This window comes from Passer domesticus, chromosome 20 (genome assembly GCF_036417665.1).
Source record: "Passer domesticus isolate bPasDom1 chromosome 20, bPasDom1.hap1, whole genome shotgun sequence".
Classification (NCBI taxonomy): domain Eukaryota; kingdom Metazoa; phylum Chordata; class Aves; order Passeriformes; family Passeridae; genus Passer; species Passer domesticus.
Genome location: NC_087493.1, coordinates 8,623,150 through 8,639,958, shown reverse-complemented (window position 1 = coordinate 8,639,958; position 16,809 = coordinate 8,623,150). Strand labels below are relative to the sequence as shown.

General features: G+C 45.2%; 1 protein-coding gene across 2 annotated transcripts in view; it reads left to right on the top strand.

The window, feature by feature from the left end:
• The window catches only part of UBE2O (ubiquitin conjugating enzyme E2 O), a 60,436-nt gene that overhangs the window by 19,134 nt on the left and 24,493 nt on the right, over positions 1-16,809 (top strand). For both annotated transcript variants that reach the window (XM_064395162.1, XM_064395163.1), the window contains exon 2: positions 12,601-12,660. In XM_064395162.1, the coding sequence (XP_064251232.1) occupies positions 12,601-12,660 (60 nt within the window). The remainder of the gene's footprint in view (positions 1-12,600; positions 12,661-16,809) is intronic.

Sequence of the window (16,809 nt, the reverse complement as noted above, 5' to 3'; positions counted from 1 at the left end):
ACCACACTGGCAGGGATTAATGCACATGGAAAGGAGTTTGCCTTAAAAGATCTGTAGAGGAGAACTTAATAATCTACCTTGAGCAGGTTTAGAATGGGAACTGTGTGTACACTGTACAAAACCAGGGAACATCTGGCTTGATTACTCCTGTGATTCCTGTGCCATTTTTGTAAGTGTTTACTTACCCCAGGGGCTGGGTGAGTTCTCTGAGCCATCTCTACATGTGCTGCTGGGTTGCTTAGTTCCCAAGGAGGAGATGGGGAGAAAAGAAGATTCCCCAAGCTATAAGCTTGAATTATTGCCACATCAAATATATTTCTGAATAACTGAACCTGCAGAGTAATGTGGAGAGGAGAGTGGTGTTTCCATGTGGGTGTTGGATGTTCTGCTGGGTAAATGCTGTGTTGTCTCAGGCTGCTGGCAGAATTTGGAGAGCTTACAGTAAATGGTTTAGAAGTCAGCCAAGAAAACACCCAAAGGCAAAATGATACAGGAGGGTTATTATGATGACATTGATGAGTTTTAAATATGGTGTTGAAAGCTTTGTGCTCTGCTGAGATGGGAAGGAAGAGAAAGTCAGTCCAGTAGACTTACCTGTGCAGGAGGGGAGAAACATGGCTTTGCTCCAGGGGTATTAAAGCCAACTCTGCAGGGCTTTTATATTTCTGTCTCTATTGTATCATAACTGTCACCAGTGCTTGGTGAGATTTTTCTCAGATTTATTGAAAGGAATTGAAGGTTGGTTACTTTTGTGTTATGGAGTGTATAAACAGAAGGCAGTGAATTAAACCTCCTGTGGCTGGGAGATGTTTTAGTCTTCCCCCAGCCATTCTGCAGGTGGTGGATCCACCCCTCACAGAAAGGGATGTCACAGTGCAGGGGTTGCAAAAATCCAGTAGTTAAATATCTGGACTTCTGTAGCTTGGTGTATGCATTCAGTAGGGACTGTTCCTCCTTTTTGTAATGGCCAATACAGCATTTATGCATGTGGGGGATAACTGAAACTCTTTCAGTGAATAGAAAATGCAGCTGAGGTTCTTTGGGCAATGATGCAATTGTGCTGCATTGTCCCAGTAGCATTCACATACTCTTCTGCAGTGTGAGCTGGGGGAGTGGCTTTGCTGTTTATCAGAAATAAATGCATGCACGGGGTACCCACACTGTCACTGAATTTTGGGTGGATTCTCTTTAGCATTCCAGAGGTTGCTTCAGATGAATGTAAAGGCATTGATTTATTTTTTTTTTTTAAGGAGTGTATGACTTAACTGTGGATACAGCTGGCTCAGAAGGAGTGTTATTTAACAGGAAAGTCTTTGAATGCTTGCTCTGCCTTGGAGCAAGCATTGGCCATTGTACTTCTTAAAGCAGTGTTTGCCTTTGCTGTGTGCCAGGAGGGAGTGAGGTGACCCCAGACCTCTGCCCTGGCTGTGGCCCCATGGGGAGAAGTACCACTGGTTTCTCTTTCAGCTGAATTCAAGTGTCCCCAGAGTGCTCTTAATCACTGGCTGTGGAAACTGCCCTCAAGGCCAGCCTGAGCATCCTGTGTTTCTGAGCTAAGCTAGCCAGGTCCTGATCTTCCTCTGGAATCCACTGCCTCCCTCTTCTGCTGGGGCTGCAGGCAGTCTGTCTGTCCATGCAGTGTTCCCCTGTGTGACAGAGCACTGAGGCACTGCAGTGTGTTTGGGGAGTGTTTCTGCATGGGAGATCAGCCAGGAATGTTTCTCCAGGGGGATGCTCTGATTCCAGAGCAGGGATGAACCTCAGAGAAGGTACAAGGGAGGCTGGCCAGCTTCATGCACTGGCTGCCTGGGATTGACTTGGGAATGTGGCATGACACAGCATTTGCTGTGCTTTCATCTACAGCTATTTATACATTGCTTTTCAGGGTTATTTTGTCTCCTCTAGGAGATTCTGTACTTGATAAAATATTCCTGCTCAAGTTTATTAAATTTGCTGAAGTTCCTAGACTTATTTGAGTATTTTAGCTCTGTGGCAGTGCTCTAGCTCTGGATCCAAACAGGGCTGAACGTGAGGGAATTTTTTCTTTAAGATACGTCTGGATTCAGTCCCCTAAAGTAATTTGACCTGCAGACTGGACTTGCATTGAGTCTCGTATATGAACTAAAACAGGCACGCTAGGGATTTAAGGATAACACTAATACCTTCCCTCTTCCCTAGGAGAGAAAATTGCAGTAGTTGTGGGGGAAGGGACTCCTGTGAGGGTGGTGGTGGAGGCTCTGGGTGAAAGAAAGGGAGAGGAGAGTGGGCTGTATTACACTAACCATCCTGTGTCAACCTCCTCCGTTCGGGTGTCGCATGGCTGACATCCTATCAAAGAGCTCTGGCTGTGTCCAGAATTTTAAGCAGCATTATAAATAGTGTTGCTCAAACTGCCTGTGTGTGCACAGACTGTGAACGACTGGGGTGGACCAAAATATTATTGGTTTAGTTTTTGAACAAGTCCAAAAATGGGAGCAAGAAAGAGTAGAAACCTGAAGAGTAGGAACACCCATGGATTATCTCCTTCCTCTGCAATGCCAGGCATACATCTGGGGGGTCTGTGAGAGAGGCAGCATTGCTGGAGATGGCAGGCTGTGAGACTTACAAGGCATGAATATGTGAATGTTGTCAAGGCATCTGAAACCATTCTTTCTCTCCTACTTGCCTGACGTCTTCCTGCTTGCAGGTTATGCTGTGTCTGAATAATTGTGAACAATTAGAAGCTAATTTAAATGGCTGGTTTGTATTCACAGCAGCAGCAAATGAGCTAACCAGCTGGAAAGCAGACACGGTGATTTTCTGTTGATATGTCTCCCTCTTGTTGTTCCCTGGCAGTTTTTGCAAGGTGGATTTTTTTGCTGTGGGCTAATAAGGACTTCCTCCTGCATACTGCTGACCTGATTGCAAAGGGGAAGGAGGATATTTTGTGTCCTAGCACAGGGTTACCACCAACCCAGCAGAGTCCAGTTTAGCTCAGCAAAAGAACCCACCCTGCTTTGCTCCAGGAATGTGCAGCAAAGGAGTATTTTTCATGGGTACACTCTTTACTTCTGCTCTCAAAGATGTAGAAAGGTGAGGTACACTGTTGTGCCTCAGGAGTGAATTGGCCAGCAAGAGTCACACAGATTTCCTCACAGGATCCGTTTTATCCTCTGAAAGGCAGATGGGATCTAAGCAGCCCCACTCTTTCCTCCAGAGCTGGCGTATGCCCCAAATGCAGCTCAGAGTGGCCAGTGACTAATTTGTGCTGCTGATGCTGTCCAGATGGCATCCCCATCCATCCAGGTCCAGCAAGAACCTGGAAAACCTGTTGTATAACAACTGCCATCTCCCTCCCAAGGCAGCAATGTGAAGAATTCTTTTGCTTCAGAAAGAGCTACTGGACAGACTATTTTTGCACACAAGGAAGAACACAGCTTAACTGGCAAGTTAAAACAGCAGGCTGTTGGGAATCCTGGGAATCCACACTGGAGGCTGAAATGGGAATCTCTTCTTCCTGGAAGAGAACACACTGGATGGTGTCAGCATCCATGTGAGCTCCTCAGGGGAGTTTCTTGTAGCAGTGAAATGCATCTCCCTTAGAGCTTATCCCAGAAGAGCTGCACAGTCCTTGCTTTCACCTGCGTGGTCAGATGTTCACCAGGCTCTGCAGCCATCCCTGAGGTCCTGCTGGAACCAGGCAGCCCTTGACACACCGGGCTTGGGGCTCTGTGGAGCTGCTGGGTTCCTCACAGCAGTTTCTTCTGGGGACTGCTGCCTCTCATCTGTACTTTGGGTGAGGCTTTACTGCAGGAGTGTTGGGGCAGCCTCTGTGAGCAGTGTTGGCTGATGTATAGGCAAAATGTTGTCCATTTTCCTGCTTAGTGCTCTCAGCCAGCTTCTCCTGTGCGTGTAACTCTGGTCTCCTGTGGTTTTCCTCAGGTAACAGTGCCATCTGGTGCTGGAGCACTGCTCTTGGTCAGGCTTTCCTCAAGTACTTGGGCAGAGGTGATAGGAGAGCAGTGCTGCTTTTACTCAGCCATCTTGCTGTAAGAAGATGAGGTATCCTGTAATAATCTGTGCTTTGGGGACATTGCACCTGGAGGTGATCCTTTTGTCTTTTCTGTTTAACAGTTGATGTTCACAGAACTGCTGTACAAGAGGCAAGAACTGTAAACACAGAGAAGGGAGATAATTTTTTACTTAAAACTGCTGCTAAGAACTAAAATCCAACATTCAGATTAAATTCTGTAACTGGGGACATATTTGAAAGAGTCCCTGTAGGACTCTTAAGTGATTTCCTAGTCACTAAATCTTCTCTTGGAAGATCTTTTACATATTTTCTAGTCATAGCCATGTACTTTTAAACTTTACCCTCCTATATCTTTATGCTGAGCATTATTATGTTCATGCTGTCTGAATTATTTTTACTTTATTATTTTATTGCTTTTATTTCCTCTAAAGTTTTGTAAACCTTTTTGCAGACAGGGTTTGATTTTGTTCCCAGAGGTTATTGGTTGATGGGAGTGAGTATATGGAATGTACTGTTTGAACAAACAGCACTTGGTGACAAGGTTGGCAAAATTCAAACTCTGCTGTAATTTTTTTCTTTAGATACCAGTTTTTACCCCTTTGTCAGGTGTCCAATCCAGGCTGGCACATGTGAGTGTGTGGTAGTGTTGAGCATTTACACACCAGATAGAAAAGTGAGGCTGAGGATACTGAACAGCTGAGAGTGGCTGTTGTTTGTGCAGCTTTGCTTGTCTACTTCCAGGATCCTCCTCTCTCCCAACCACATTCTCTCTTCTGGGAAATGCTCCCAAACCTACTTATTTTCCTTTAAATAACAACAACCCAGTAACCTTCCTGTTGTCTTATCTTCCTTCCCTTGAACTACTGCCTTGTACTTCTTTTTCCGAATGGTGTGTTCACTGGGCCAGGGAATCTGTGTTGCAGTGTTTTCCAAAATGTCATGTAAATATGCAGAACCACAGAAGTGATTTGTTGTCAGTAAAATAAATATGCTTCTTGGACAAAGGAAATCCAAGTGGAAGCTTTACTTTTGCTTAGCAAAAGATTTCTGTTAAAGCCAAATTCTTCTGCTTCAAAGCACAGCATTTACCCACATTATAATTACAGTGAAATTTTGTTTCATCCAGTGATTTATTCAGACTTTTTAACTAAGTTCTACCTCTTGGCAAAGGAAAGTAGAATATTTCAGTGTCTTTCTGCCAGGAGGCTCAAAGGTGATATTTGTTGGGAGGAGGGGAAGATCCTGCATTGTTTGGCTGTGACTGAAAGACCAGAACTTTGCTGTGGAAGGAGTTTTGTACTTTATTAGCCAAAAATAACGTGGAAGACAAAAATAAAAATAGCTTGTGTGGTCAGAAATATGAACAGGAACAAAAGTACCTGCAGGTTCATTGGGGATCAATGTGAGAATAGGGGGAGGAAGCTTCAGCCTGCAGTTGGAAAGGACTCAACTGAGTGACTTCAGGTTTCTGTGTCTCCATAATGTGTCATAAAGACAAATTGCAGAGCTGTCACTTTGTCTTATGAGAGCTGCAGGTCCCCAGGGAGGCTTCACAGCACTGGGAGATGATCAGAACTAATGGCACAGCTGGATTTTGAAGCTGCTGTGTTACAAGGCTCCCTGCACCTCTGGCAGTGACGTGGTTCTCATTTTTCAGATTCCCTGCTCTCCTGTGGGTGTCGCAGAGACTTTTCTTTGCTGCCTGCCACGAACTCTCTTGTTGTTTACTCAGTGACTCTGCATGATGGCAGGTGCTGCCTGGCTCTGGCAGCCCTGGATACAATTTGTGTGTAATTAGATAAAAAGTCATGTTCTCTTAGTACGGGGGGCTTGGAGATTTGTAGGCATTCAGGTGTGTTTTAGAGCAGTGTGTGCTGGCCTGGGGCTGGAAACTGCAGTGTTCATCCCTACCACTGATGGAATCTTCATGAGCTAATTAGGAAATTCTGCTTTAGGCCATGCCTTTTTCTTGTTTTCTGGAAAAAAAAAATGCTATGTTCAAACTGTACAATCAATCCACAGTAGTTTGCAGTAACAGGCACTGCTTGGGCTTGGCTTCGTGGTGAATCTCAGGTTGTGCTGCTGTGGATGTGCTGAATGTTGGATGATTGGCAGATTCAGAGCTGCTTGCATGAACAAAAGAATTGTAATGTGTGATCAGGTGACTGCCTGCAGGTAGAGCTGCTGCTATGCAAAGCTGTCTTGGTTTCATCTTGGCCTCTGTGGAGTGTTCTAAAACATCTCTTTCAGATCAGGGGAGCATTTTAGCAGCCCCACTGCCTACCCCTGTGCTGTCCTTCTGTACCTGAAGTTAATCATCAACCTGACCTTTCACAGAGGGATGTTTTGCACTGCCCAACGCAGCCTCATGAGCAAGCTTTTGGACTCTTGTACAGAATACATGAAACAAAGATCCTGCTCGCTGTCCTTCCCCTGCTTTGACCAAACCAAATGGAACTGAGTGTTCCTGAGTCACTCAAGGCTCTTCAGAGTTAGTTCAGTTGTTCATATTTGAACAAATGTATCTCCTGATGCAATTCCTTAGTAACTTAAATATTTTCTCCTTTTGTGAGTCTTTGAGTGCTTTCAGGTGACAAGCAATATAATGATATTATGAAAATGCAGAATGTTGCTTAAGTAAAATGGGTGAAAATCTCCACATGTCTACAGGTTACCCAGAGAAGCTGTGGCTGCCCCATCCCTGCCATGTAGGAGTAGCCAGGCAGTGTCACAGGCAGAACTTTTATACCAATCAGTGCAAAAGATTTATTTTCATATTTTTGCAGCTGCATCCCTCCAGGGTTGTTTTTAAAACCCTCTGTATTGTGTAGCTCATTGTTCAGCTGTTCTGGGTAGTAGAATTTTAGTTCTCAGGAGTCTTAAGTTTCTGTTATTCTGTCTTCTGTCCCATTTGCCCATCTTTCTTTCCCATAAAAGCCCAGCATGGCTGGAAAACTCCAGTTAGAAGTGAAGCAACATGTGCCACTTTAAATGTCACAGTGTGAATCAACTCTGAGCTTCCAGGGGATTCTCTGCTGTTGCTTTTTCTTTTCTCCTTGCTTTTCACAACTGCTCATGTGCAGTGCAATCTGATCAGTGTAACACAAGTCTTTCACGGGAGGTGAACTTTGGATATGGAACATATTTTTCCAACAGTAGTATGTGATGCCATTGGTAATGTGTTGATACTGAAAAGATATTAAAATATCTTGGCTTCAGATCTTCTGGGTCATTGAATTTCTGAACCTTTTTCATCTAACATGGTGTATCCCTGTTATATTTGGACAGCTGACTTGTTTTTTTAGACACCTAATCTAGATTTAAAATAAAAACAGCTTGTGTTGAGTTGATTGCTACCCTACTGTTTTAGCTGAAGTGAATTTCGGTGTGTAATCAGACCTTGGAGTTAAAAAAAACAAAACTGGGGATGCTGAGTTGGGTTGGCTGCTGCCACTTGTGCTCCCTCCTGCCCATTTCCATCAGCACCCACCCCACAGCCCTTCCAGTGCCAAGGCAGCTCTGCAGCTGCTTTGTTTTCTCCTGGTGCCTGGGGCTGGAGCTGGTGGTGGCCAGGAGCTGCCTCATGTAGGAAGGAGGATTCCTCTTAACCCCCAGGAAGAGCCTGGCAGTGGTCCCAGTCACAAACCATTGCATCTGGTGGAGGTTTCCAAGCCGCAGCTTCAGGACTGGAGGAGAAAAGGATCTGTTTGCTTTTGGGTTTAGAAACCAGGCATGGGAACTGTGGTACATCATGTCATGTTTCAGGTGCTGAGAGGATGTCCGGGTCCTTCAAAACACCTCCAAGGAGCCTGTCAGCTCAGTGAGACAAGGTTTTACCTTTTCCCAGCACCAGGCATTTGGGTTTAGCTTTAACTGGTGGTATTGAGGTTTGGAGAGGTCTGTCATGCCTTGTTACCTGTCACTGCAGTAGTTGCTTTCCCTGTGGTTTGCTCTTAACCTAGGGGTTTTCTTCATCTTCTGAGCATTGATGTTACAAGTTTCCATGGCAATTTCCAAGCTCTCAAGTAGGTGCTGTCCATTCAAAACAGAATGCTAATGTGGGGTTTGTAGGACAGTGACAGTCCTGGTGACCCTGGGGGAATGTTCCAGGGAGTGGATTAATTTTTAACTTCAGAACATTTCAGATATTGACTTGCCAGGAGAACTCTCCAATGCAGTTTAAAAAAAAAAAAGTACATCTGTGTGAGTCTAAAGTTCTATCTGTCGATGTTGGACAGAAATCAGGTACCTAGTTCATATCTGCTCCATCATAATATTTGTCCATTGTCAAAAATACAAGTGTGATGTGTTTTCTATGGATAAAACCTTGGCTTGACTAGAAAGGAGGCCAGAAAATGATAATACATCTTAAAAAGGCATTATTGTTTTTCCCCTCACATTTTTAGTCCCATTGAGGGAATTCAAAACAGGCTTCACAAAATTGCAAGTAATTTTTTTTTTTTGTTACAGTTGTAGGTGCAGAGCCTGGGAGCAGTGCTTGAAATGAGATCAGTTATACAAGATGTGCAAGGGGAGGGTTGGGACCTGTGAGATGGGCAAGTAGCCCAGAGTGAGTAGAAGTGACAGATCACAGCCTGGCCTCTCTGCCCTTGTGGTGGCCACTGCTGTCCAAGTCCTTGCTAAGTCAAGAGGCAGAAGCAGCTTTCATAATAGATAATTCACTTCTGAGTCAGCTGGATAAACATCTCAACCATCATACAGCAGTTCAGGTCGACATACAGAGTTTCATATCCAGCATTGTGCTTTCCTCCATTTTTTTGGTGGTGCCTTGTATTCTCATTTTTATAAGCAGATACCAGTGTGTGTGTGTGCTGCTTTTTCTCCTCCATCTGTATGAGCTCATTTCCAGGGCTGTTGTTTTGGAAGGTGAAATTCAGGATGTGTCTGGAATAGAAAGTGATGTTGTCACCACAGTGACTGCGTTGGAGGGAGAGGCTGTGGGATCGCGCTATCACCACTGCTGGGTACCAGGGATGTTATAAACCTAAATTGCTAATCAGTGAATTTAAGCTCTGCTTTAGTTATGCAGAGAGAGGACAGGGATTTAAGCCACTACTGAATATCTCCAGTACTCTGTTTGGATTCTCACCACCCAGGGCTTGTCTCTGTATCAATCCCAGCAACTCCCATATTATTTGCCACTGAATTTCAGAAGTGACTGTTGCTTATTCACCTGCCACAATATTTGGCATTTGTGGCTAGTCCAGATCATCAAAGTAAATTGTTCTGCTTTTGAGCTCTTGTCAGCAGGGAGCTGTTGGAGAGGACAACTGGCACCATATCTTGCATTTGTTCAAGGGAGGTGAGAGATTAAACCCAGAGAGTTGCACTGGGAGTTTAGCCCACCCATGCCTGAGGATGTTTGCACCTCACTGCCAAATTGTTTGCTAAAGTGGGAATTCATTTTTCTGTCACGGACATCTCTCTCAACCTCTGCTGTTAGTTTAAACAAATAAAACCCAAACCACAAAGATTTCGTTTCAGATGACAAGTTTGTAATAAAAAATTAGGCAAGTGGATGAAAGCAGAAAGCTCCCAAGGCTTAATGAGCTGGCAGTGTCTGTCCTCTCCCAGTCTGTCCAGTTCCAGGTGTGAGCCCTGATGGCTCCCTTACTTTGCTGAGGTGAGATGACTCAGCTGAGAAGGGGAATGTGGTCCTGTTGGTGCTTGTTCTCTATGCAGAAAATGAGAATTTGTGTACTCCTCCCGCTGTGTGTGGTTTCAGAGCATCATCAGCCCTGCTAAAGAATCAGGTGTTCTCCAGATTGCAGCTGCTGCCTTTTGATGAGTAAATGTGCTGTGGAGCTCAGGCACTGATTCAGTGCTGAGCACCAAGAGCATCTGATTAGCAAATGAAATAAATGAGGCCCAGAGCTGTTCTGCCACTTCTCTGTGCAGTCAAGGCCCTAAGGAACACAACTGACCCCAGGCTGGGTGTGTCATCCCTCTTCACCAGGGTGAAATGAGTGTCTTTGGTTTGCCTCATAACATTTGTAATAGTGAATTTATTTTTTAAAAAGCAGCACAAAACCCATCTTGCATTTGAGGAGGGAGCTCAGCTTGGCATACAGGAGTATAGGATTCCTCAGAGCATCTCTGGGAAATTGCTATTTCTCATTCTTGGGGCTATTACTGAGGCACATGGCTAGAACATAAACCCAGCCATGTTAATACTGACTTTCATAGAGGTAAATATAGCAGCAGTGAGCACCTATTTTAAAAGTGCTTCTGCAACAGAATTCCCTCAGTGCTGAGGGAGGGGGCTGTCCATCACATTGCTCTGGGTATGACAGAGGACAGGAGGAATCACTGAACTGCTGTGTTCATCAGCAGCCATTCCAGCTCACTCTGGTTGGGTTTCTTGTGGGTTTTGAGTCTTTTGTGACATGACAGACCTGTGAAGTATTTATTGTTGACGCTGGCATTCTGCCTGCTCCTTGGCTTGCTTTTTCCTGCCACTGAGACAGGTGAGTCTGGCACATGAAGCTGAAAATAGTGCTGCCTTTAAAAGCCAAGAGACCTGAAAATAGGTTAAATATAGTCCCCTTGTAGAGGAAGTTTTTATGCTTTGCTTTGGGAAGAATTGGTATGATTATATTCTTGAGGAAGAATCACAAAATGGGAATGCTGCTGATTGACAGCTTCTGTGATTTACAGCATTGACTAATCCAAAGATTCTGCTGCTGCTGGGTAACATCAAATCATCTTGATGATCTGGGTTCTTAGAGACTGCATCATAGGGAACAGTATGGCTGAGTGATGTGTTGAAACATAATGCATCAATTTAAGCCCTAATGCATTTTGAAATGAAAGTATCATCATACACTTGGAGCTGTGCAGTGAGAATACTTCAGTTACAGTACCCAAACTGCTGCTCGTACTTGAGTACTTACTGAAATGTAAATGTTGCAGCCTGATTATGGATTTTAAAAGGTTGCCTATACAGTACTTACTTTAACAAATAATTTTAGAAAGCTGTATAAAAATTGATGTCTATCTATATACCACAGTGGGATGTGGGAGGCAGTGAAAACACTTCTACAATCTGGAAATGTGCTGTGGGCTTCAGGTTTCCCACTCCAGTGTGGTTCTGACTCCAGAAGTTGGGTCTAAAAGCCTGCCTGGCTGGGTCTCTTCCCCTCTTGCTGAAGCACACAGTCAAGAAGATGATAAATACTCAGGTCCTTTGGCTTGATTCCAGATCCTGTTCTTGGATTATAGATTTGTCTAATTTCGTAAAGCAGGCTGTAAGCCAGGGAGTGGGTTAGGATGAAATGCTGACGGGGCACAGTGGAGTTCAGGCTGGGATGAACAAGGAGAAGCCAGGAATGCAGCAGCAGTGGCACGGCTGGCTCTGAACATGACATGTGGGAGAGGCTCTGTCCCTGATGGTGCATTCATGTGGCACTTCCCAGAGCACACGCTGTGTAATTAGTTTGTTAGCAGGGCTCAGTGATGTACCAATGCAAATAACTTCTGGAGCACTGAAATGCAGATGAGGCTTCTCCATGCTCAGCAGAGGGAGATGTTAGCTGAGTTACTGGGAGGCTGAGCAAGCCTGAAATTGGAGTTCAGTCTTGTGGCCTCCCGTAGGACATCATCCCTCGTGTGGCATTCCAGTGTATTCGATGGCAGCTGCATTTTGTAGTTTTAAGCTTGTTGAAAACACTTAATGAAAGTGCCTGCAAGTAGTCTTGAGGTCAGTGAAACGGCTGGGTGAAGGGCCACTTTTGGAAGGACATCACTTGGTTAATCAGTGGAGATTCATCAAGTGATCCATTCCCTTTCCAGGAGCACTCCTGGTGCCCACAGGTCTGTGGGAGCTGCTGTAGGGTACATAAGGATGGTCCAACCACATCCTTTGTTTCCAGAACAAGCTCTTTGCCATCAAGTGCTTTAGCAGGAGCTGGAGTCAGCAGTGCTTGACTTCATCCATGGGCTTATTGATGTTTTGATACCTGCTTGTACCCAAGAGCTTCTATGTGCAGAAACAGCCATTTCTTTTCCTTTTTTTTTCCAAAACAAGTGCTTGCTGCAGTGGATTTGTCACCTATTCTCCTGCCAGCCAAGACTTCTTACTGTACAGGACCTTGCTTTGTGTCCCAAGCCAAACAGGCTTTCCATGGATATTTGGGAGTATCTTGGGTGAAAAGCGTGCAGGATGAGACAGACACAGAGCTGTGGCATGATGTGCTGCTTTGTGTGTCTTCTGTGCTGCATAGACTGGATGTGGGAAGGAAATGATGCGTGGTGCAGGCAGAGGAAGAGGAGAGGGAGACTTGAGGGGATGAATGAGTCAATGTCTGCACCCTTTTTGATGTGTCTGCTGACTTAGAGCACAGTCATGGATGGATCCCCTGGTTGCTGATGTCAGATCTGTCAACTGGATTTTGCAACTGTGCCAAGGGGATTAACTCTGTGTATGGAAGTGCCTCAGCATCCTCCACTGCAATCCTCCTCAGTCTGGAGGATTGGGATACTGTGCATTTGTATTTGTCATGTTATTTCTGACTGAGTATCATCTGGGGTCATCACTAAAGCCAATCTCTCTCTCTCTCTCTCCTTAGCTGAAACTTGAAGATCGCTCAGTGGTCCCTCGAGATGTGGTCAGACACATGAGCTCCAGCGTAAGTGCTTTTTTCTTTGTCCCTTTTTGACTGTGATACTGCTGCATGGATCTCTAGGACTTGCCAAATTGCCTCAATGGAGATGGACAGTAATGCTTTGAGGATGTTCTATTTTTAGTGTGTTGGATAGACTTGGCTCTCTCCAGTGAAAATGCAATTCTCCTAAGGCTTCCTCTCTACAGTTGCATATCTGCAAAGGTCTCCTGAGCCAGCAATCCTGGGCATGGTCAGAGAAGGAGACAAGAAGCCTGTCTACCCTACCTTATTAAAGTTTTACATTAATCCATTCTGAGATGTGGGGACTGTGGACCTGCTCTCCCAGACCTAAGAGGGAGGTTGGTGTGGGGGCAGATCCCAGTTCCACAGCTTGTCTTTGCCTCTTTGTGTGCTCTGGTAGAGAATTTGGAGAGAATATTTTCAGACACACCTCTCAATCTACAGTAAACAGCATCTTTTCCAGCTTCTCCCAGAAATTCAGCAAACCCAACACTGCTGCAGCATCCAGCACAGCTAGGTTGACAGAAGGCAAGCTGTTTCTTAAGCAGCAGCTGATAATTGTTCCCTTTGCTGTTTCTGGATGCTGTTCTATGTCCCAGCCCCTCTGTTCTAGTTGTATGGCACTTGTACCTATCAGAGATGTGTGAATCTGGGTTTTGTGTAGGGAATACTGGGGAGATTGTTGAGTATCAATGATCAGATGGGATGTGCACTCTTTAGGAGCTCAGCAAAGTTGGCAATTTCTTGCTGTGGCTCAGAGCTAACCTCTAACCCTGAGCCATATGGCCCTGCCATGTGTTTGCCTCCATCTTCTCTTGACTTGCTTCCAGCAATGTGGCTACCAAGGCTGTGATGAAGGAAGCAGCTGGCCACTAACTGCTGCAGTTGCACCACATGGTGTGCAGCCTGGTGCAGGGATACAGAGGGCTGACCTATCTGGCTTGTTTGGGTTTTTCTTATTTTTAAATAAAGCCTTTTTTGTCAATTAATTAAATTTAACCCACCCCCTTTTTCACAGAATATTACAAAGAAAAAAAGAATGGGAAGCTTGAATAATAATTTGAAAATTGCTGAAGCAAAGTATTTCCTTAAGAAATTTAATGGTTGTTTGAAGTGGAAATTTGAAGTCAACATATTTTTCTAAAACTGCAGCTTTATGGAAGAATTCTCATACAAAACAATGAACAGGTAGAAACTGGAATTATAGGCTGTTAACAGTGTTGTACCTGGCACAGCTGGAGCTGTCAGAATGTTCTTCTCACTCAGGGGGATGCTTTGAGTCTTGTCTCTCAACTGTCTGTTATCCAGTGCTGCTTAAAGTCATTTTAAGCTTTCAGGACAGCAGGTTGTTCTCCTCTTGGCAAACATGGATGTGCTGCTTTTGTTTGCAATTTCCATTCTCATTTGAGCAGAAATTGGCTCCCCGGGCTTGCTGCACATGCTTTGGTAGATATGTACCCAGCAGTTGTCTTGCACATTCATTTTTGTTGGTTTGCATGTTTTATAATGGTATCTGCTTGACCCTTGTGTCCAGTGACTTCATTTTTTAATTGATGGAATGGTGAGATTGTAACTCAATTTCTTCTCTCTATTGAAAAGCCTATAACAAATCTGAGGATGACTTACATGTCCTCACCCTCAAATGTTTCTAAATGTTAGTGGGGGTAAATCAAACAATAAACAATTAAACAAAAAACCCTCTTTATCCCAAAGAAAACCTTCACTTGCTAACAGATATATTCCAAAATTTACAGGAGCATTTAAAATAGAAAACCTGCAAGTGTCAGCCTGCCAAATTCAGGATGTGGGATGGTTGCCCTGCGCCAGTTGGCCTGGCAAATGGAGAATGTGGAACTTATTCTGTATTCAACACACTCTCTTAGGGCTTGTTTTTAACCTTGAGCCAGAAGGACTCAATCCTCTGTTCCTCAAGAGAGGAGAGCTGCCTCAAAATCCATGTGCTTCTCATTTTGAGCACTGAGTGTGGGAAAAGACTGCTTCAGGGGGAAATGCATAAAATGAGATCGTTTTCACTGAGTGCAGTTGGGCCTGAAAGTCTAATCCAGCTGGATGAGAAGCACAAGAAGTGGCAGAGGTAATTTTTCTAGGGGATATGCTAATTTGGGGAAAAGATAAGAGGTAGGTCTGTAATCTGTGAGACACCTGGATTTTGTTGCTTCAAAGGATTCTGGGCTATGTTATTCCTTTTAAATAAAGGAATAAGCATGGTGTAAAGATCCTCTTATTAGAAAAGAGAGTGCTGAGGGAAAGAGTGGAAGGATGGGAGGTGGAAGATATGGCATTGATGGCTGTGTTTCCAGAGCTGCTGAGCTCTTAGATGGGAGTTTGCTGGTCTGCCTTAAAGCCTTGTCTCTGATGGGGAAGGAATCCATTCACTGCTTAAATATTCAGTGTCTCCAATGTGGTGCATGATGTCAGGGTACCAGAAGAAGCAGGAACAAGGTCTAGGAAGTGCATTCAGTTGTGGAGTGAGTGAGGCTTGAGCCCATCAGCTCTCCTCACTCAGTTCAGTCACCTCCCTTCTCCAGTTCTGCTGTTGATATTGATGGAAATGGATTTTTGTAACAGAGCTGTGAAGTGTCAGCTTTCATTTGGCCCCTCCTTTAATGGGATCAGCTAATGAAAGGATGGGTGTGTTTGAGCTGTGCCCAGCTGAGGGCCTGCCCTGGAAGATGAGACAAGTTGGCAATGTCTCTTTCTGGGACTGCACTGCTATCAAGTCAGAGTGATTCAGCAGAACCTCTCAGCCTGCAAATCTGCATCCTCTGTCTCAGGCTGATGTGACAGGGAAATAAATAAACTCATAATAAAGGAAGGTTCAGTGGCAGGTAAGGGAGGAGAACTGGGATTTGACAGGACAGCAGGTCCTGGGGCTGGATCACAACACTGATCTCTGCATTCTTAACCACAGACAGGGCTCTGCACGTGCTCAAGCATTTTATAATTGGAAGGAGAAGCAAGCTGAGCTAAACCTGTTGCTCTTGGCCATGACTAATAGCTGTGTTAGGTGGGAGGCACCTTTAGGGTGGTGCAGGTACCTTCTCCATGAGGAAACTCACTTAGGGAACAGGCTGAAGGGTGCTGGAGCACATCAGTCACTCCAGTCCTGGTTTTATTGCTTGCTATACTTTCACCATCCATTAAAGGGATTTTAGACCAGGAGACAGTATGATCCACAGAAATCACAGGTGTTGGATTGTATCATGTCTCAGAGCTGCTGTTGTGTTGGCTGCTGATAAAGCGGGAAAAATAATTTTGAAATGCACAGTGTAGGGCAAGGAATTTGTTTCTGGAGGGGTTTTTGGTTTTGACTAACAAACAGTATAAAACACAGGGCCTGAACTGCAAAGCACAGCCAGAGGATGGTGTGGGTATTCTTGTTTTAGCTGGCTCTGGAGGAAAAGCAGGGCAGGTGGCTGTGCTGTAGCCTGCAGAAGCTGTGGGTTTGTTGAGCAGGTGCCACTTCTGAGCAGGCCTCACTCATCCCACGGCTCGAATCGTGCTGGCAGTAGCTGTTGTGAAGCCAAAGTAGTTCTGGCCAACCCTTTTCAGGTGAGAGTGATGGTACAGCTCTGCTGGGCTCTTTGCTGGCAGCCTGTGCAGGCAACAAGCTTAGCTGCAGTCTGTTGTGATGGAGCTGGAGCTGGGAAAGGCTCCTTTGCTTCCCACCCTTCTGGAAGGGCATGGGAGTGATCTGGGGAGCAGCTGGAGGGAATGAGCCCCTGCTGCTTTGGGGTCTGCCAGCCTGGCTCTCCCAGCCCTCCTGGCTGTGCTGGCACAGCTCTGCCTGGGGCAGCCCCCCTCTCCTGATCCCACTGCCTTGGGAGCCTCGGGGCTGCAGGGCACTGGGCTGGGTGGGGTGAGGAGAGAGCTGGCAGCAGGCAGGTGGAAGGCAAACCAGCCAGAAGGGCTGAGCAGTCTCTCCAGGAATTACCCTGGACTGTCTTTGCTCCAACTGCCAGTCCTCAAGATGAAACTGCTGAGTTGAGCACCAACAAACTCCTGAACTCCCACAGGCTGCCCAGGGCTCTGAGTGAAAGCCTTGACTAAACATTTCCTGTGGTTGAAAGAACAGAACTGAGCAAACAAATCCACTTCTTGCAGGGTATAAGCCCTTTGAGTGTTGTGCTC